General features: G+C 57.6%; 2 protein-coding genes across 2 annotated transcripts; one reads left to right on the forward strand and one right to left on the reverse strand.

Moving 5' to 3' along the window:
* Nucleotides 1-92: 92 nt before the first annotated feature.
* Nucleotides 93-11,701, reverse strand: NLGN2 (neuroligin 2). Its single transcript, XM_037809663.1, has 7 exons — nt 11,100-11,701; nt 7,849-7,899; nt 5,566-5,715; nt 4,996-5,181; nt 4,685-4,877; nt 3,746-4,342; nt 93-2,981 (listed from the first exon to the last, which is right to left on the reverse strand). Exons 1-7 carry the CDS (start codon nt 11,557-11,559, stop codon nt 2,108-2,110), a joined length of 2,511 nt encoding a protein of 836 aa, XP_037665591.1. The 5' UTR covers nt 11,560-11,701; the 3' UTR covers nt 93-2,107.
* A 3,920-nt stretch (nt 11,702-15,621) lies between these two features.
* TMEM256 (transmembrane protein 256) lies at nt 15,622-16,753 on the forward strand. The gene is made up of 4 exons (XM_037809664.1): nt 15,622-15,756; nt 16,066-16,097; nt 16,358-16,438; nt 16,524-16,753. Exons 1-4 carry the CDS (start codon nt 15,672-15,674, stop codon nt 16,665-16,667), a joined length of 342 nt encoding a protein of 113 aa, XP_037665592.1. The 5' UTR covers nt 15,622-15,671; the 3' UTR covers nt 16,668-16,753.
* The last annotated feature ends 4,390 nt before the right edge of the window (nt 16,754-21,143 follow it).

Consider the following 21,143-nt stretch of genomic DNA (forward strand, 5'->3'; position numbering starts at 1 on the left):
TCCCTCATCCCGCAGCCTCATTTCCCCCAGACTTGTTTCTGCAGAGGCCCCCACTTCACTGCTCACAACCCAGTATCACAGCAGGCACGACCAACAGTTAAACTTTTATATTTACAATATTCTCTTCATCTTTTGCCAGATTTAAAAATGTGTACAGAGCCGCAAAGGATTGGGGTGGGGGGACATGGGATCATCAGGGAATTGCTCTGGGGAGAGGGGCTGGGCATTGGAGTCCGTGGCTGAATCATGGGGTCCCCCAGCCCCTCTCCCATGTCCCAGTTCAGGGGGCATCTGTCTCCAGGGTTCAGGGCCCAGAGCCCTAGCATTTGGAGGGTGTGACTGCTCGGAGTGGAGCTAGTCCAGGCAGAGGAAGGGGACAGAAAAGAACTAAGTTTCCACGGGTGGAGGGAGGAAGGGCCAGGGACTGTCGGGAGGCAACGTTCTGGGGAGTCAAGACCAGGGACTTTGGATTTGGGTGTCAGTGGGAAGCAGCACCCCAGCCCCTACTCAAGTTTGGCACTCACACCCCACAAAGGGCCAGCAGACAAGGGTTCTCTCCTCCTCCACTGGTGCCCCTCAAAGCCCTCCCGGACATCAGACATTGTTCTCTGCCCCAGAGACTCAGTCTTTCCCCACAGGTTCCCTCCGGGCAGTTACTTCACACGGTTCCTTTCAAATTCTTGTGCCTGAGCCCCCTCCTACTGCCCCTTCCACCTGCTCCCCTGGAGGCTGACCTCATTCTCTCCTCAACCCCTCCGGGGAAAGCTCTCTTCTCTCTTCCCCTCCCCTTGCCTGGAGTCCTGGCAGCTGAGAGACCGGGGAAGAGTAGGCAAGAAGGTGGGGTGAGGTCAGCTGTGGGGAAGTTGATCTGACACTGAGATAGGGAGACAGAGATGGAGGAGAATGGGAAACTGAGGCAGAGAGGAAGGAACAAGATAGAGTGAGAAGAGAGGCACAGGCTGGGCTCCCTTAACTGCCACCCCCCACCCCTGCCCAGATCCCAGCAGCCCCCAATGTGTCCCCTGACCTAGCCCAGGACCGGGGAATCCTTGGCACATTTTGGAAAAGGGTCTTACCCCCACCCCCTCAAACCCACCTTCCCAGTTTGGCATAGATGAGCAATGGTCTGAGGGAAAGGCTGTCCAGGGACTGGAGTGAGGAGTTTGGTCAAACATGCATGGCCTCTGTGGGTGGACTTTGCCCCCCCCCATCCCCAACTCAGCATCTCTGGGGGCAGGAGGGCCAGAGCCTTCCCCCTGGATCTGTCCATCCCCCTCAGCTTCTGTTTTCAGTCTGTTCCCACCTGCCACATGGGGAGAAACAAGTGCTGGGCCAGGGAGGTGGGGGGTGCACTGGGAGGAAAGGGGCTGTCTGCATGGGAAAACACGCATCCACATGCAAGAACATGTGTCCACTCAGAGCAGCATGTCCTGGACCCATGGGGAAAACAAGTTCCCGGGCAGCACAGGGGTGCACGGATCTGCACCCTCCCCCCTGCAGGAAACCTGTGTCTGCCATCTGTGGAAGGTGGGCACCTACCTGGGGAATGTGCTTGGCCTGACCTGTGCCGCGGGGGGTAAACATGCTTTGCTGGGGGGGAGGAGAGGGGGCTGTGGGGTTCTTGCTGTGTTGTCTGGTGGCCAAGGGTCACTGTCTGTGAACACACCGCTTCCAGGGTCTCCATAGGGCTGGGTGGGGGACGAGGTGGGAGAAGGCATGAGGGAACAGGATTACGGGGTACACACCCCTGCAGAAATTCTTTGAGGGGGCCAACATGTGTCCAGGGTGGCAAAAAAAAAACCTTACCCTGCACATGGGAAAACACCCCCTGGTGAGAACGCGCACCTCCACGTGGGAAAATAATTCCCCGTTTCCACCCACCGAAGACTGGCGCCCTGATGGAGGGGCCAAAAAACACCCCCAGTTGTCCAAAGGCCCAGGTGCCTCTCTGCGTGGGAGAAACTCGGATCCCACTGAGGAGACCCATGGCCACCTAAGGCTCCTCGACGCGAGACGGCTCCAGCGGGAAGAGCCTGTCGCCAGGTCCTCCTCCCTGCCTTCGGGGTGGCCTGGAGGGCCGGGGAGGGGGGCCTCCCCAAGCCGCCCCCTATACCCGCGTGGTGGAGTGGGGGTGCGGTAGCGTGTTGTTGTGGCTGGCGGCGGTGGGGGGCGGCGGGGGGAAGGGCCCGAAGGGGTGGAGGGAGGGGGGTGGAGGGGGCGGCGGGGGCCCCAGGCCGCTGGGCAGCAGGGTCAGGGCCCCGGGGGCCAGGAGAGGCACGTCGTCCGGCGCCCGGCGCAGGGCCAGGGTGTAGTCGGGCGGGCAGGCGGGGCGCAGGGCCTCGGCAGGGTCCGTCCCGACGCCGCCGCCCCGCTTGAGCTGCAGGGACACCAGCTCCTCCTCGGGTGGCAGCTCGCGGCCGGTGGCGGGGAGCAGGGGGCCGCCCCCGGGCACGCCGGAGCCCGAGCCCCCCGGCGGGCTGAGCCGCCTGCACCGCAGCTCCTGCCGCCGGTCCCGCTTGTAGTAGAGGGCGGCGAAGGCCAGGATGTTGAGGAAGAGGAGGGAGGCGCCCACAGCCACGGTGACGCTCAGCTCCGTGGAGTAGTCCCGGGAGTCCCCGGGGAAGCGGTCATAGGCCCGCGGGCCCGGCTCGGGGTCAGGCTCGGGCGGCAGGGTGGCGGGTGGCGGGGGCCGGCGCGTGCCTGGGGCGCCGGGCGGGGGGCGCGGCGGCCAGCGCGTGGCGTAGGGGGGCAGGCGCGTGGTGGTGGTGAAGAGCTCCGTGTGCAGGTTGTGCAGGTGGGGCACCAGCTCCAGCCAGAAGGCCACCTTGTTGGCGCGGTAGTTGTCGCGCACGCGGGGCTTCAAGCCGATGTGCAGGTACTGCTTCTCCTTGCTGTTGAACTTGCTCCACACCACCTCCTCGAAGCGGTTGGGCTTGGTGTGGATGAACTTGGTGTCCTGTGGCACAGGCTGGTTGGGGTCGCTGGCAGCACAGGAAGGAAAGAAAAGGAGGATGAGGGCGCCGTGCTCTTGGGGGCCAAGTGGGGACGGAAGGGACATGGATGCAGAGAGAGACAGGGAGACAGAAAGACAGAGAGACAGATAGACAGGGCATATAGACTGGCAGGCAAAAATACATAAATAGATATGAAGACAGAGAAACTGCCAGAGATGGGGACTGAGAGACAGAGAGAGGCAGAAAAAGGGATGGCCACTGAGAGGTGGGAGCCAAGACTAAGTGAAATCAGAACAGAATCAAAACAGAATCAGAGAGACAAAGAGCCAGGGGGAACCCACAAGCAGCCAGAGACAGCAAAAAGAAAACAGCAAAGAGGGCAGCGAGAAAGAGAGAAATGGATCGATCTCAGGAGAGATGGAGACCTAGGGACAGAACTAAACACAGACAGACAGAAACCCTCACACATATTTAGACACACAGACCCAAGGGGGCGGATGGATGGACAGAAGAGCTGGGAGGAGAAAGAGAGGGTGGGGAGGTGAGGCAGAGACCAAGCCAAAGCCACCGCATGAGCCCACCTGCAGAGAGGACAGGGACCCTTCCAACTCTCCCGAGTCTCCCACCCTCAGCTCAGTGCCTGGCACAGAGCAGGTGTTGAGAGTGTCGAGCGAGCAAGAGAAGGTGAGAGCAGGTGCCTTAATGGCGGAATGGATGGTTGTGCAAAGAAGAAGGAGAGGACAAGCTGAGGATGGAGGGTGTGCCCCCCCCAGGCCCCCCCAGGCCCTCACCCAGTCTTGGCGAAGTTGGTCCAGTAGGTCATGACCACGGCACTGAGCATGACATCATTCTTGGAGAAGTTGCAGGGGAAGAGGTCGGTGGCACCCACCATGGGCACGCCAAAGACATAGGGCAGCTCGTCCCCGTGCGCCGCGTCTGCCCACTCGGGCCGGCCCTCGGCCTGGCAGTGGTGGTAGAAGGTGTAGAAGTAGACGGGGGACTGGTAGTCGGCGTGCAGCTTGGCGGTGGCCACGGCTGGTGCCACCCACTGGTGGTCAGTAAAGAGCGCCAGCAGGGTCTTCCGCCGCATCTCACCATTGTCCCGGTCGGCCCAGTCCGTGTACATGAATTTGATGGTCTCTCGCAGCACGTCCTTGCCCTCGGGGTAGCCATACAGGTTGTCCACAAAGTTGGAGACGGTGAAGTCGAAGGCGCTGGCTGACACGCCGTCCTCGCTCTCCGCGGAGTCCTCCACGAACTTGAGGCCCTCGCCCTGGTTGACGCCGATGAGCATGTCGTAGTTGAGGAACTCCCCCTGTTGCATGAGGATCTCAGGGTCATCCGGGACGACGTCGCCGTCCACCACGGGCCCGAAGGCGATGTGGTAGCTGGGGAGAAGGGGTCAGGGTCTCGTCACCCGCTCTCCGGCCTCCTCTCCAGCCCAGAGCCTGCTGAGCCCAATCACACGCTGGAAGACCCTCCTCCCCACTGAAAGACCCCTGAGTCCTTCGGGACACTGGGGCTGCCCGGGAGTTCTTCCCTGAAGCCCTTCACTGCACCCTGCGCACCCCTCCCTGGCCAGGCGCCTCCACTTAGGAACGGCCTCCGAGACAAGAAGGCGGGTCACCGGAGGGCCCGAAGGCCACCTCTCCAGGCACCTGTCACCTCACCCTCCTTGGAACCTGCAAGGAGAGGGATGGCCTGGCCCCGGCCCGCTCCCACCCCCGTACCGGGCGGGCTGCACGTCCTGGTCCACCAGCTCGCGGGAGGGCTTCCGGCGCAGACACTCCACAGCCTCGGCGCTGTCCTCGCGGTCACAGCCCACCTTGGCCGCCAGCATCCGCGTGTACTTGAGTGGCTGGTAGTTGACAGACCAGCTGGAAATGGCGGTGCCGCTCTGGGCGATGGCCTTCTGGAACAGCCCTGGAGGGACAGGCAGGGCTCAGGCAGGGCCCTGAGCTCCGGCAGAAGGAGGGGGACCCGGCAGGCCAGGGGCACGGGGAGGGGCAAGGCTGAGGCAGGCCGGGGAGGTTGCCAGTACCTTCCGAATGGTGGGAGAGGATCAGAAGGTTGACACAGGAGGCCCCCGCCCCGGACCCAAAGATGGTGATGCGTTCGGGGTCACCCCCGAAGTGGGCGATGTTTTCACTGAGCCAGCGCAGGGCCTGGATCTGGTCCAGGAGCCCATAGTTGCCTTTTGCAGCCTGGTCGCCAGTGCTGAGGAAACCTGGGAGTAGAGGAAGAAAGGGGGGACTCTGGGGGTGTCACGGCGCCCCTGCCCCCTCTCCTGGCAGCTCACAGCCCCCAGGCGGTTCTGCGGAGTTTGACAGAGCCCCGCCCCCGACCCAGCTCCCCAGGCCCCGCCCCGGGTCACGCCCCGCCCCCCGACCCAGCTCCCCAGGCCCCGCCCCGGGTCACGCCCCGCCCCCGGGTAACGCCCCGCCCCCGACCCACCCCCAGGCCCCGCCCCGGGTCCCGCCCCGCCCCCCGACCCAGCTCCCCAGGCCCCGCCCCGGGTCACGCCCCGCCCCCGACCCACCCCCAGGCCCCGCCCCGCCCCCCGGACCCAGCGCCCCAGGCCCCGCCCCCCGGAGCTGACCGCCGCCCTCACCCAGCACGCCCAGCCGGTAGTTGAGCGTGGCCACGATGACGTTGCCGTAGGCGGCCAGGACGGAGCCGTCGAACATGTTCCCAGTGCCCTCCATGTAGGAACCGCCGTGCAGAAACAGCATCACGGGCTTCTTGCCGGAGTCCCGGATATCTGCGAGGGGACGGGGCGGGCGGGCCAGGGGTGGGGGACAGGGACACAGTCAGCCCGGAAGCAGCACCGCCCAGCTCCCAGGACTGCTGAGGACCAGCCCGGAGCTCAGGGGACATGTCACTCCCATCCCTGGGGGGCAAGACCGGATCCCCCACCCCCCCACCCCGCTAGCCCCGGCGGGGACCCCTCCCCACCCCCACCAGCCTGCCCTGAGCACTTCTCCAAATGCCAGGCAGACTTTTCAGAAGCCCAACAGAGGCGGGGGTGGGGGTGGCCCTCCTCAGGGCATCTGCCGGATCCAGAGAACCCCTCCCCACACACGCACACAGCAAATGTGCCTCCTGCTCCGGGGAAGAGCAAGAGCCCAAGGCTGGAACTTGAGCCAGAGATGCTGGGAGGGTCGGGGCTGTCCTCCGGACTCAGGCCTTGGGCCTCAGCCCCAGATGCTGCCCTGGTCCTTGGGTGACGGGGTGCCAGGCCCTAGGGTCCCTGGGGGCTGGGTCTCCTCCCTGCCCTAATTCCTTTCTAGGTCACCTCCCAGTTACCATGGCAACCCCCAGCCTAATTAATGTGGCACAAGGAGGCACGGGCGGGAAAGAGCCTGCCCAGTGAAGCTGGGGTGCAGCTCTCTAGCTTGCGACCCCCACAAACTGGCCTGAGCCCTAGGTTCTGCCCTTGGCCCCTCTCCTGCCATATCCCTGAAGAACCCCATAGTCACTGCCATATGTAGAAGGTACTTGAGGTGCTCTAGACCCGACTGAGGGGGTGCTAATTCCAGAAGAGGGTAGGAGTCTGAGAGGGCTTGCGGGGGTCTCCACGGCTATGACACCTTCCCCTGCAGCCCCAGGGCCGGGGCTGGGGTGACCCCTGGCCCACAGACCCTGCTCTTCCTTGACACCCGCGATCTCTGACTAGCCTGGGGACTCAGCAAACAAGAGCCAGGCCGGGCCTCCACAGCTCATGCCCCAGGGTCCCTCCCCACCTCCCTCATCCTTCTGGAAACTTCCGTCCTGCCAGAAGATCAGCCAGCAGGTCACTAAGACACTCCCCCTCAATCCCCTACAGTCAAGCTTCCTGCCTCCTGTCTTGCATGACCTTCTCTACCACCTCCCTCCCTCTGACTTCTTTGGCTGGACTTCCTGGGGTGGGGGGAGGGGGGCAGCACCCTCTCTGTGCCCCCAAATCCTGCTTCTTCTCTTGGTTCCTGAACCTCGAGTGTCCTCCCAGCAGTTTCAGGTGGGAATCTCCATCCCTCCAAGGTCCTGTCCTAAATGTCCTGGCCCCTGCTCCCCACCAGGCACCTCCACCTCACTTCCAAAGTCGGGGAAGGGGGTCAGAAGGGGAAGGAGCAGGAAGGGGGGCTGGGCAACAAGAATTCAAAACCAACAACAACAAAACGGGATCAAGAAAGAAAGAAAGGAAAAAAAAAACAACCAAAAAGCAAGAAGCTCTTGGGGCAGATTCAACAAGAAAAGAAAAAACAAAAACAAAAACAATCCGTTTTGGAGAAAAAGAAAAAAAGAAAAAAGTTCTTTGCATTTTTTTTTTTTTTTCAAAATTTTGTGGTGAAACGTCAAGAGATTGGGCCCTGTTTTCAAAAATTTCCAAATGCTTTGATTTGCTTCAAATGTTTGCGTTTTCTGCATCTGACAGGCTTTTGGAAATTGTTGCAGGTTTCTAATGTTTCAACTGTGTCATCAATTTGCCAGCTTTTAAAGGTTTTTTTCAACTATTTCTTTCTTTGCTCCAAATTAAAATTGTTTTTCAAAGGTTACATTTCCAAGTTTCAAAATATTCCAAATTTCTTTCAAACTCTAAACATTTTATCCAATTCTTTGGGTTTTTCTTTTTTTTTTTTTTCCCTGACATTCCAATTTCTTTTTTCACCTTATTTTCACCAAGTTTTTAGCTTTTTTGCAGGTTTGGGTCAAACACTGTCCAAATTTTGTTTGAAGTTTTCATAATTCTTTGTTCCAATTATTACAAATTGTTATTTTCTTTTCTTTTTCGTTTTCAGTTGGGAGAGCGACTGGGGGCCTCGCGGGCAATGGGGGCATTTAGTTAGGGGCAGGGCCGTGAGCGTCCTGTCACCAGCAATCACATGCAGAAGCGGGATTTGACTTTTAAATCTACCTGTGTCTGGCGGATTGAGCGTCGCCTCGTCACGTTTTTTTGTGAGCGGACCTAAGACCGGGAACACAAAACAGAGAAAAAAGGACAATTTTGTGGGGAAAGATGGGGGGTTGGGGGAGGTGGTGGATGGGGAGGGGAGGAGAGAAAGCAGAAAAGGGGAGGGTGGGGAGGCAGAAAAAATAAGCCAAAAAAAGCAAAATTTGTTTGCAAGAAAAAGAAACCAAGAAAAGAGAAAAACGTTTCTATAACCCGATTTTGATCCCCTCCCCAGAAAAAGTCATGCCCCCAAGAAAAGACTGGTTTTGGGGGGGTGGGGTGCCTGAGTGGGCCGGGGGCCTGTCTTAAGACATGGTCAACTTGGTTGGAAAGGATTTGGCTTGTCCGTGTGTTTGCTAATCGCTGGAAATGAAACGGTGTTAAAAGGTGGGGTGCGAGGGGACTGAGGGGAAGCCTGTTGGGGAGACCTCTCCCAGGCCCCCCTCAGGGCCAGCCAAGCCCCTGCCTGCTCCCTTAGGGCTGTAGAGAGGCGGGGCCAGAGCAGAAAGGACTCTGGTTTCCCTTGGACCCTTCTGGAGGGCAGAGGGCAGGCTGGGGTTGGGGGGGAGCCCGCCCCCGCAGCTCACAGCCTCTGGAAATCCTCAATTCCCCACTGGGGGAGCTGTGGACAGGTTAGCTGGGGGTGTCTGCCTGCCCACCCAGCCTCCTTCCTGCCAGCATTTCTCGTCCATCGTACTCACAGGCCTGGCTTCTCACCCCTTCTCCCCAGGGTAGGGTGAAGCAGGGAAGGGATCATCAGGTCTTGCCCCCCACTCCTCCCCATCCCTCTGCACTCCCCCCAACCTCATCCCTTACCCAGGCCTGCTCTCCTCCACCCAGAATGGTGAACCTCCCATCAGGGGCACCAACCTCCCAGCTCCTGCTCTACTGCCCCCAAACCCTGGCTGCATTTGGGGTTCCGTCCACCAGTAGGGAACAGGAAACACAGTCCCTTGAGCCCACCTGAGACATAAGGTATCAGGAGCTGCTGGGAGGCCAGAAGTGTGTCCACAGTCGGGAAAAGACCCCAGACTGGGCCTGGAGATTGGCTCTGGGCTTTTTTTTTAGGGGGGAGGGGGGTTTGTCAGGGGTGAACTGGCACCCAGAGGCCTGAGGGGACCCCCACCCCAGGCTGGCTGATAGACTTCTCCCCAACGGCACTGGGGACCAGCATCCAGAGGGATGAGCCAGCAAGACCCAAGGCTGCTCCCAACTGGACACGATGGGATGGGAATGAAGTCAGCAGGGCCAGCCTGTGCGTGAGGATTTATGAAGTGTATGTGTGTGACTCTGTGTGTGTGCCTGAGTCAACCTCTTCCTCCTGGAGCTGGTGTGAAGATTCAGTGAGATCACCTGAACGTGTCAGGCCCCACACAGGTCTGCAGCAGCGATGGCTAAAAATACTGTGGGTGTGGGCAGGGGTAGGGTGGGGGTGGGGGGTGGACAGTTTCTCTGGGGGTGCTGAGGTGGACAGTCCAGTAGTGGGAGGTGCTGGGCGACTGTTTCACATACGGGGGACATTGGGGTGGACAGGCTGGGTGAAGGTGTGGGGGTGAAGGGTGGAGAGAGTTGAGGTGGACAGTCTGGAAGTAGTGGGGTGAAGGAGTCATGGGGTAGGAGGGCCCTGGGATGGGGGGTCCGTGGGAGGGAATGTGGGGTGAGTTATTTTCCAGCAAAGGTTCTGGGGTCGTGGGGAGGATGTGCAGAGTGTGTTGGGGTAAATGGTCTTTTGGGGGTTAGGGTGCTTGGAATTTGAATGAGATCGGAGAGGACGATGTTTCCATGCAGTGCATGGATGAGCTGGCTGTTAGCAGGCAGGGTCCATATGGGATTAAGGTGGGTGGGCTGAGGTGCACAGGGGTCATGCGACCAGCACGAGAGGATTCTGGGTACCGTGTGTGAAGTGTTGGAGTATGGCATGCATGGGTAGGGTGTAGTGTAGGGTTGCTGGGTGCATCATCACTGCCTGAAGTACGGTGCAGAGGATGTCTGGGTAGGAGGTGGGGTAAGCAATGCTTGAGAAGTGTCAGGGGTATTGGGGACTCTGGCGAGAGTGGGATCTTGGAGTACACGGTCAAGGTGTACCATTATTGGGGTCTCCGTGTGGATGTTATTAGGGTACCTGCTCTATCAGCCAGAGGCATTAGGGAGCATGCTCTGTGTGGGTGAGGAGGTACACAAGTTCAGAGAAGTGTTGGGGAGAAAGTGTTGGGAACTGTGCTATGTGGGGCGGTGAAGCACATGGTCAGAGTATAGGATTGTGGGGTACATGAGCTAAATGTTGAGTAGTTGAGATCCACAGTCTATTGTGGAGCTTGAGTACATGATGTGGGGGCGTTGGGTGTGTAGGAGGTACATATAGGGGTTCCTGTGTGTAGGGTTGTTGGAAACTATGGAAACAATGCCCCATGGGGCTGCCAGAGGAGGGGATGGTCTCTGTGGGGGGTGGGGAGGTTTTAGAGTGGCCGCATGAGGGTTTTAGAGGGTCACGTGGGGGCTGTTAGTGAGGATGGTTGGGGAGGCTGGAGATCTGCTGATTCCCCTCTGTTTCAGCTGGCTGGACGGTGTGCCGATTGAGTGTGCAGGGCCAGGTGTCATCCTGCAGTGAACTAGGGATGGGGGACTGTGCAGGAGTGGGGGGGCCCTCGGTGAGAAGCTTCCCTGACCCTTCAGGGGTGTACCAGGGTCAGGGGGCAGAGGGTCATAGAGAAGGGAGGGCGTGAGGAGCACTGCCAAGGGGGCCTGGGGGAGAGGAGAAGTTTATGTTGTCCTCCTTGAAGTGTAGCTATGGCCAAAGCAGGTAGGTATTCCGCCAGGGCTGGCATTGGGAGGTGGGACAGAGTTGGACTGTGGGTCTGGACAGGTGATCAATGCCTCTGTCACCAGATCACCTTCAGTGGCCACGCTGACATCGAGTGGCTGGACTGTAGGTGCCTCTCTGGGGAGGGGTTGGGTAAGCCCAGCCTAGAGCCTGTCGCCCTTTCCATCGGCTCTCTGTGGGCACAAAGAACTTCTGGGGTGGGGGTGGGGGGCTTCCTGGGGCCGCCTGTCGGGCCGCACCCTGACCGGCCTCCGAGGGCAGGCAGAGGCCACAAGGGACACCCTGCCCCTCGCTGCCCCCACAAAGGCCCAGCTCGCCGCCCAGGGGCCGTGCCAGCGCCCGAGGGTTGCGTGCGCGTCTGTGGGTGGTGTCCGCGGGGTGCCCGCGCCCTTACCGTCCTCGGTGGGCACGTAGAGGTTGAGGTACAGGCAGTCCTCGCTCTGGTTCTGCACGTAGGTGGCGGCCGCCTCCAGGTTGTCGGTGAACCACACGGGCAGCATGATGGCGGGCAGCGCCCCGTGCAGGTTCTGCGGGCAGGCGGGCGGCAGGGTGGTGGCGTTGCGCACGCCGGGCCACGAGGCGGGTGCCTCGGGCGGCTGGAAGCGGCGAGCGCCCAGGGGCGGCGTGGCGTAGGGCACGCCCAAGAACTGCACGACGGGCCCCAGGATCTCGTTGTTGAGCTCGCGCCGCACGCCGCGCACTCGCCCGTAGGCCGTGGTCACCACCGGGAAGCGCTCCTCCCCGAGGCTGCCGAGGCCCGGGCTCGGGCCGCCCGGGGCGCCGCCACCGACGGGACCCCCTCCTCCCCGTTGAGCTCCCGCCAGCCCCACCAGACACAGCGCCAGGAGCCACATGCTGATCGGGGGTCCCCCCCCTCCCTCCCCGGGACCCCCCCCCCTCGGAGAGAGAGAGAAGGGGGGGAGAGGGAGGGAGGCCCCCTCGCCCCAGGAGGGAGGAGGGGGCGGGGGCAAAGGAGGGAGGAGGGGGGTGGGGAGGGACCGGGGTTAGACTGGACAGAGAAGGGGTCTGTTCCTCTCCATGGAGGGGGCGAGGGGTGGGGAAGGGAGAGGAGATGGGAGAAGGGGAAGGCCGACCCGACCTGCGGGAGGCAGAGGAGGGACAGGGTGTGCAAGATAACAGACGGACCAACGGACAGACAGACAGAAAACAGAGGAGATGGAAGAAGGGAAGGGAAATCGGACAGGGCAGACAGAAAGGGATGGGGAAACAGAAGAGACAAGTGGTTAGTGACTTGGAATTCAAGCCAAGTCGCCCCCCTTCTTCAACCCACAGGCCCCCTGGGACTTCCCCTCCCCCCACCCTGGCACAGCCCCTCCCCCAGCAGGGACCCGGTGGAAAAGTCAGAGAGGCTGGGGTGAGGGGGATATGGTGACCCACCAGGAAAGAGCCAGAAGAGAAGGTGGGTGGGCTCCCCAGACCCAGCTCGCCTCCTTCCAGCCCCTCTAATCCCTCCCAGCCAGCTTCTCCCTCCGGGACTCGGGAGTCCCAGTTCTCACCTCCCTGAGAAGGAATGAGATAGACAAGGAAGAGAAAATAAAAATACCAAGTCACTAATTAGCAGGAAGTGGCGGGTTTGTTTATATGTGTTAATTACTCCCGAGCTGTAATTTCGTGGTGCTGAACCCCCACCCCAGGCCAGACTTGGCCTTTCTTGGGACTGCACGAGCCCAGCACCTTCTCCCCACTCAGCGTCTCATTCCCGAAAGATCCCCGTGACCCAAGGCCTTCTCCATTGTTCCCTCAGAAGTTTGGGTGCCTTGAGGCAGGGGCTAGAGTAGGGAGGGGGTGCTGGAGGGGCAAATCTCCGGACCGATGTGTGATCCTGCAGCCGGTTGCCGGGAGACAGGATGCTGCCCCGCAATGTTACCTCGGCAACGGGCTGCAGCTTTAACCCTGGAGGGGGTTCTGGAGGCCGAGGGGAAGGGGTTGGCTTGGCTGTGGGGTCCATTCAGGGCAGAGTCATGGATCCGAATGCTAGTTTCCCCCAAACTTAGCACAGAGGAGGAGGTATGTGTGTTGAGGGGAGGGGGAGATTGGGGGCATAGGGAACCCTAAAAGACCTGTCTCTTCCCCTCCTTTGGCCAGCCTAGACCTAGTGATCAGGCCTCTGAGGAGGACTTGGGGGCGCTTCTGTTGAACCCACCAATTGACACCCCCCCACACACATACACTTTTGAACACAGCCTTGGACCCCAGACACCCCTTCCCCACAAGGCATTTCAACCCATGTCCTGGGGGTAAACCTCTATTCACCTCCCCTTCCCCTCACCAGCCCCCCGCAGTTGCTGCCCTGATGCCCAGGTGCTTAGGGCAGCAGGGGCAGGAGAAGGGAAGAGACTGGGCTCAAGGGGCAGACACCCAGGTCATTTTAGCAAGCCCCCCCCCCCCCCCCAGCTGCCAGAGCTGTTTGCTGACGCTGGGTTTTCGGAGCCAGGCGCCAGCCCGCGGGTGGCTCTCTGCAGGTGTCAATTTATTCCAGAGATGAGGACACAGGAGTCCTTACCACACACACCCAGCCACATCCTCCCTCTCTCCAGGTTCTCTTAAGCTCTGGATCCCCCCTCATCTGGAGGGGGCTTGGGGCTGGCTCCCCGCTGCCAGGCTGGGCTAGGCTACGGCGGCCTTGCCGCCCCCTCCCCCTCCCCCTCCCCCGTCTGCCTCTGTCGCCCCCTCCCTTAACGTACTCTGGGCCCCTGGCCTCCTCCCTGCCAACATCTATCTCTCCCTTCTTTCTTCCCCCTGGAGCACCCCCCCACACACACACACACACATCTCCCTTCTCTTCCCAGCGCTTCCTCAGAGCATCTTCTCTGTCTTCCAGCTTGCTCTGACTCTTGCCTTCAGTCTCGGCCCTCAGCCCTTTTTTCCTTCTCTTCTACATCTCTCTCTCTCTCTCCTCCAAATCCCTTCCCCCAAATTTTCCCTCATGCCCCTTCTCTCTCTCTCCTCGCTTTCCCTATCTGTCTGCCTCCCCCATTTTCTCCCGTGCTGTCCCCATCTCCGTTGCCACAGCTTGCTGCCCTCTCCATCTTCCCAGCGCTCCACCTAGCTCTCTCCACTCCTGCCCAGGCCTGACTCCCCCAGCCCGGGAGAGTTGAGGGACGAGGGGCTCAGGCCGCAGCCCCCCCCCCACCTTCCTGCATTGGGGAAAATGGTTTGGCCGACAAGGGGAGAAGGAGGGGGAGGGGCGATGGGAACACACGGGGTCTGTGGGCCCATTCAAAGGATCATTCATGGACTGGAGAGAGGCAGAGACAAAGAGACCGAGACGCAGAGACACGCGAGAGCATCCCTACGCGAAGACACGCAGACAGAGCAGGCTGAGGGAAACCAGGCGCAGGGAGAGAGATGGGGTGAGGGAGACCCCAGCGGACCGCCACGCAGCCCCCTCCACCCGGCCCAGTTTCGCTCTTACCTGGCTCAGCCCCGGGGCCGTGGTGCTTCCATCCAGGGCTCCGAGAGGGGGGCGGACGGGCTTCGGGAGGGGGGCGGCGGCCTCTGGGCCCCCGCGGCCCCGCAGGCCCAACCCCCGCCCGCAGCGCCTCACCCGGCGGGGTGGGGGGGATCGCCCCAGCCCCGGGGGGCGGGGCCGGGATCCAGTCGATCCCCGGGAAAAGAAGAGGTAGGGGATGGGGTCAGGAGGAGCCTGGGGACAGGGAACCCCGCAGTGGGGACAGCGGAACGAGGAGGAGCCAACGAGGCAGGACTATATCGGGGATCCACTGGCTCCGTGGGTCGGCTTCGAGGGACCAGAAAGCAGTCCAGGCAGAGGATCTTAAGGGATCGGGTGAGGGAGGAGTCCACGGCAATCTCCAGGGGCCAGGGGCCCGGGAGCGCAGGATCCGCGGTGCAGGGGCAGGGATCCAGCCGGAATCCTTGGGGGGGGGATCCAGTCGATCCCGAGAATGGGCGGGAGGGGGAGGTCCAGGCAGTCAGAGGAGGGCGGGAGCCGAATCCCAGCCCCGGGGTGGGGGTCTGTACGACTCCTAGGAGCGAAGGAGGGGGATGTGGGGGAGGCTTCGGGGAACGCTCAGCAGCCGGGAGGCCCGGACTCCTGGCTCCGCGCGCCAAGGCCCGCCCGCCCCGCGTCCATCCCAGCCCGAGAGTGATGATCCGCCGGCTGAGCAGCCGCAGCAGCCCCGCGCGTCACCGCGCGGCCGCCTCCCCCGCCCCCTGCCGAGAGAGCGGCGCACACCCCTCGCTCGCACCCGCCCGCCGGCCCTCCGGAGTGTGTGGGGGGGATTGAGGGCGGGGGAAGAGGGCGGTGGGGGGGCGGGACGGACGGATGGATGGACGAAGCGGACCGGGGCGGGATTGAGACGTCTCTCCCGACCTCCCACCCTCGGGGCTCTAGCGGCCGGGGGCCGGAGAGGGGCGGGGAGAAGGGATAAACTCCACGGGGCGGGGCATCAAACAAAGAAGGCGGAGCCTTGGGCTCGGAGGAGGAGTCATCTAGGCACTGGGCGGGGGTTGGTGACGATGGGTGGGGCTTGGGTTTCCGTGGGGCCGCCTTTTTCTGGGAGTGAGCCTAATTTGAGGCCGAACAGGAGGAACCTGTGGGGAAAGGGGCGGAACTTTGCGTGGGGACCGGGATCTTTGGAAATCGGCCGGAGGCGGGGGTAGAGGAGATAGAGGAGGTAGAAGAGGCGATCAACTTGGAAAGTGGGCCAATCCGTGACGTAAATCCTTTAGTCCCGCCCCCACCCCGTCCTCCCACAGCTCCGCTACTCGGCTCCTAATTGGCTCTGGTTTCTCCGCCCGCCAGACATCTTCGCCATTCAGCAGCGGCTTTACAAAGGCGTAAGTACCCGAGTGAGGACCTGGACGCTGAAATAAACACCGCCGGGATTGGGCATCTCGGTACCTATTTGCATGGGCGATCAGGATTGGTTGGCCTCTTGGGTGGCCTGGGCGGTGATCGCCCCGCGCGTTACAGTCCAGAGCCATGGCCGGGTTGGGGGCTGCTTTCCGCCGCCTGGGCGCAGTGTCCGGAGCCGGGGCCTTGGGCTTGGCCACCTACGGGGCGCACGGTCAGGGGGCCGGGGCCGGAGCTGGGACTGTGCTGGGGGCTCCCTCTGGGGTCTGGTGCTGGGACGGAGCTTGCGGGAAGTGCCAGGTCTCCCACCGACCAGACAGCCCGCGGAGCCTTAAACCTTTTAAAGTCCCACAGCCCAGTCCAGTTGGTTCCCACAACTGCCCGATGCTTGTTTCCGCCAATCAGAAACCTCCTTGGATCGCCCCGTCTCGCCAGTGCCACCCGGGTCCCGCGGGAGAGAGGACAGTCGGGGCTGGCGCTAGGACTGGGTGTGCTGGCTAACCCTCACTTCTGCTTTCCACAGGCGCCCAGTTCCCGGATGCCTACGGAAAAGAGGTGAAGTAATTGCGCTGCCTTCCCCACCCCCGACTTCCGGGTCTACGAGGGCACAAAGTTTGGGGTCCCTGATAAAGTGTGTGTGTGTTGGGGTGTGGAAGGTGGGGCCTGGGTCTCTGGGCAAGGGCTACAGACGTGAGGCGTGGGTACCTGAGAAGGCAGAGTTGGGGAGGACGGACCAGACTGGAACTCAGGCTCCTGCGCTGCTTAGGATGTCACCCCATCACTCCCTTTTTTTTTTTTTTTTTTTTCTTTTACAGCTCTTTGACAAGGCCAACAAACACCACTTCTTCCACAGCCTGGCCTTATTAGGGGTGTCCCATTGCAGAAAGCCCCTCTGGGTAATCTTCCCGCCTCACCCTGACCAAGCCCCGCCCTCTCCCTCCCAGCCTGCCCTATTCTTACAAGCCTGTGTTCTGCCTTCAGGCCGGCTTGCTGCTCGCCTCTGGAACCACGTTATTCTGCACCAGCTTTTACTACCAGGCCCTGACTGGAGACCCCAGCATCCAGCGTTTGGGACCTGTGGGAGGAAGCCTGCTGCTCCTGGGCTGGCTTGCTTTGGCCGTTTGAACTCCCTTGTATGTTGCATTTCTGGGTAGTTTTTTGAGAGTTGGCATAGAGAAGAACAAATAAAGAACATTGCCAGGGATTGTCAACCTCTAAACTCCCTTCTTTCATAAGGCTGAATCAGTGAGCCTTGAGTCGGGGGAGGTTGGTGGGCCTGCGAGTCAGAAGGAATGCTTGCAATCAAGCAGATTTCCACTGTAGCACTCATTGGGGCCTGGGAATCTCATTTTTAACAAGCTTGCCTTCTGGTTCTGATGCCTGAGAATTTTCAGATTAATGTAGGGTAGTGGTTTTCAGCCCTGCCATTCTACAAATGGTTTGAGTGCCCACTTTCTCCATGCTAGGTGCTATGCTAGTACGGAACTGTTTCTGGCTGTCCTGGACCTGATGGCCTGATGGTATTCGTCAGATCACTCAAATGTAAGATTACAGTTGTGATAGTTGCCAAAGCTACTAGTTTTTTAAAAATAGGAATCTTCAGTTCCCACTTCTGGAGCTTCTGCTTTAATAGTCCTGGGGTGAAGCCCAGGAATCTTTATTTTAGAAAGCCGCACTGGTGATTCTCATGCACAGGCAGGGATAAAGTTCTCTGTTGTGGGCGATGGGGAGACCTTAGAAAGTCTTTGAAGAGTTTGACATGTCTTCGAAAGGTTCTCCAAGGTATCTGTAGGTTGATTCAGATAAGAGTTGAGACTGGAGGCAGGGAAACTGGCTAAAGGTGAAGACATTGTCCCTTTCTCTCAGTGTTCAAAGGATTAGACCAGGTTAGAAAAGAAAGCCCACAGAGAAATGGAACTGTACTGCTGCAGGAGACATTCCAAAGGGTCTGGAGCAAGGCTTGATGTTTGGAGATGGAGGAATTAAAGGTGACTCCAATCTGTTGGATAGTTTGGGAAGAATATGTGCTGGGTACATAGCAAATAAAATAAATGGAAAAAATGAGGCAGTTATACACTCCAGGAAAAACGGTAAGTTGTACAAAGAAGGAAATGTAATCATAGTACATTACTTGGCTCAGCAGTGAACAGCATCTGTATCATCATAAACGCTGAATAAAGATCTCACCAAAAATTGTTATATGTTGGGAGACAGGGCAGAAAGAAACTGCATGAGGAGTGTAAGTTCTAAATCCTCATTAGACATCGTAGGAAGTTAGGAAAAGTCTAAAAGTCATTAAGCAGGAAATATTATACACTAATTAGTGTATGTGATAGTGGAAGAAACAGTTAAGGGAACTGAAAGTGAAAATTAGGTGGGGGGAATAGAGTAGCACTTCTGTATTGTATTAAAGCCTATTTCATTTTTAAAATATGTGCTTAGGATGCTACAATTAGACTAAAAACTTTTTTTAAGTCCCTAAAAAGAAAAAAGTCCATGGTTGCAAGACAAATAGGAGAAATAGGTGGCAGTGGCAGAAGTGGAGGAGACAAGGGAAGAAACTGTAGAGGAAAAGATAGATATTTAGCTTTTCAATCAAATTCAACAAATATATGTCCTGTCCCTCCTAAGTGCCACATTCTGTGGTGGTCATGTACTTGACCTTCATGTACATTTGGTTTTAGAAGTGAGAGGAGAGTCAGGGAGATGGGAGCAGGGTGGATACAAGGTCCATTAAGGCAAGATATGACAGAAGGAGTGCCATTAGTTACCGAATACTTTGGGCTTCAGAGCAGGGACCAAGTATCCTATATTGGGATCCAGAAAATGCTTTGTGTTGCTTTAGATGATCCCGGAAGGAGCTCGATTCTGGGGAGGAAATACAATGAACAATGAGACAAGTGGGGAGAGCAGGGATTTGTGGCAGGAATGTGGGCTAAGTTTCTGAGGCAGGCTGGAGTACTGCCCACAGCATGTAGAGAACCAGAAGATATTTGGGGGGGGGGGGCAGTATTGTCAGTGTTCATTAAGTATTGATAATACATCAGAAACACGTTGCAAGGAGACTCAGCCATGAATGAGACAAACACAGTCCTATCCCCTGGGGAGTTTCCCATTTACTAGTGGAAACAGGCTTTAAATAACTAAACACATGAATATGTCATTGCAAGGTGTGATATGTGCTTGAAGAAAAAGAACACAGAGGCAGTGGCTCGGTGGAGGGTGTAGCCCTTTAAGCAGGGTGCTCAGCTTAAATCTGACTGAGTAGGAGCTGACCATGCACAGAGTGGAGGGAAAGTGTATTCCAGGCAGAAAGCATAGCTGGCAAAACAGCTGAAATGAGCAGCTCAAAGTCCTTGAGGCAGAAAAAAATTAGGAGAGTTGGAGAAAGCAAAACCAGTGTGGCTGAATGCACAGAAAACATCATTCTCAATGGTAAAAGTCTAAAAGCTTTCCTCCTCAGGTGAGGAATGAGGCAAGGATGCCTGCTCTCACCACTGTGCTGGAAGTTCTAGCCAGAGCAATTAGGCAAGAAAAAGAAATCCAAATTTGAAAGGAAGAAGTAAAACCTTCGCTATTTGCAGATGACATGACCCTAAATACAGAAAATCCTGGAAAATCCACAGCAGAGCTACTAGAACAAATAAATGAACTCAGCAAAGTAGAAGGGTTCAAGATCAACACCCCCAAATCAGTAGTATTTCACTACACCAGTGAAACTTTGTAACTTTGTAACCAAATAAACCCCTTTATAAAGCCAATCCATTTCTGGTGTTTTGCAGAACAGCAGCATTAGCAAACTGGAACAGATTTTGGTGCCAGAGAATTGGGGGTGCTGCTGAGCTTACAAATGCCGAACATGTTGGAATGGGTTTTTAAATGGATAAGAAGATTCTGGAAAAATTGTGAAGAGCTTGGTAGAAAAGGCCTAGACTGCTTTGAAGAGACTATTGGTAGCCATATGGACTCTAAAGATACTTCTGATGAGACTTTGAGCAAACGTGATGAATCTGTCATTGCACACTGGAAGGAAGGCGATCCTTGTTTTAAAATGGCAGAGAATTTAGCAAAACTGAGTCCTGTGGTCAGATGGAAGACAGAATTTGAAGGTGATGAGCTGGGATACTTAGCTGAGATCTCCAGAATGCATGTGGAGGAGGTAGCCTGGCTTCTTGCAGCTTATAGTAAAATGCGACAGGACAGAAATAAGCTGAGAAATGAACTCTTGGGTATGAAGAAACCAGAAACTGATAGTTTGGAAAATTCTGGGCTTCCTGAAAGTGAGATCCTGGAAGCTACAGCCCCACCTGAGGATTTGACTAAACGTGGAACCCGACTGCCATTTCAGTACAAGCCAGTACTGGAGATGGAGTTATCCAAAAAGGGTCTGTGGAGAGTCCTATTGTCTGATGGTTTTGACCCCTGTAAACTGCATGCCAAGCCTACAGAATTTTTGCAAAATCTGTACAGATGGAACCACTGCTGGTCTGGGCTGGAGGGGATGCAGAAGAAACAAATTGAAGGAAAAATTTCTTCAAGGACAGAACCATGGAAATTGAGGTCTGGAGTCAAGGAATCTCGGTCAAGAAGAGGAAAGTGGCCCATGCACGTGGAAAGGGTGAGTTTGCCCCGGAGGCAGAGCGAGGGCCTTCCACCTCAATGTTCAGGAAGAGTGCTGCCACCTCAGGCCCCAGAGAGAGTGGAGCACATTCCCCAGGGATTGGGGAGTGCCTGGCCACCACCCCACTGTTCGGAGAGGGGAGAGCCTTTGCTCTGGGGAGGCAGAGTCCAGGTGGTGCACTGATGTTTGAAGAGGGTGGGGCTGAGAAGAAGGTGGTCTCTCCATTGTGTGGATATGTTGGAGCACTCACAGCAGCATTTGGAGAGAAAAAGGCTGCCACATAAGCCTTTGGAAAGGGTTGGACGCCTGTTCTCTCAAGCCCCAAGAATAAAACATCATTCTATAAATGACTCTCAGACCTTGAAATCTAAGAGAGTTTGCCCTGTGGGTTTTAAGAACTGTTTTGGTCCTGTGAACCCTGTTTTCCTTTCAGTTTCTCCTTATGGCAATGGGAACGTTTATCCTATGACTGTCCCTCCTTTGTATATTGGCAGCAGATAACTTGTTCTAAGTTTCACAGGTCCACAGCTAGAGGAAAATTATGCCTTAGGACAGACCATGACTGTGATTGATTTTGATAGGATCTTGTACTGAACTATTGTTACTGAAATGATTTAAGTTTCTGTGATATTGTGATGGGATGAATATATTTTGTATATGAAAAGATCATGTCATTTTGGGGTCCAGAGGGTGGAATGTGCTGGTTTGGATGTATTACATCCCCAAAACACCATGTTCTTTGATGCAATCTTGTGGAGGCAGATATATTAGTGTTGATAAGGTTGGAAACTATTGGTTCAGTGTTTCCATGGAGATGTGACTCAATCAACTGTGGGTGAGAACTTTCATTGGATTATTTCTATGGTGGTGTTGTCCCCACCATTCAGGGTGGGCCTTTATTGGATCATTGGAGTACTTTAAAAAGAGCCACACAGGCCAGGCGCAGAGCAACTGCAGCTGAGAGACATTTTGAAGATGGT

Source organism: Choloepus didactylus, chromosome 18 (genome assembly GCF_015220235.1).
Source record: "Choloepus didactylus isolate mChoDid1 chromosome 18, mChoDid1.pri, whole genome shotgun sequence".
NCBI lineage: Eukaryota > Metazoa > Chordata > Mammalia > Pilosa > Megalonychidae > Choloepus > Choloepus didactylus.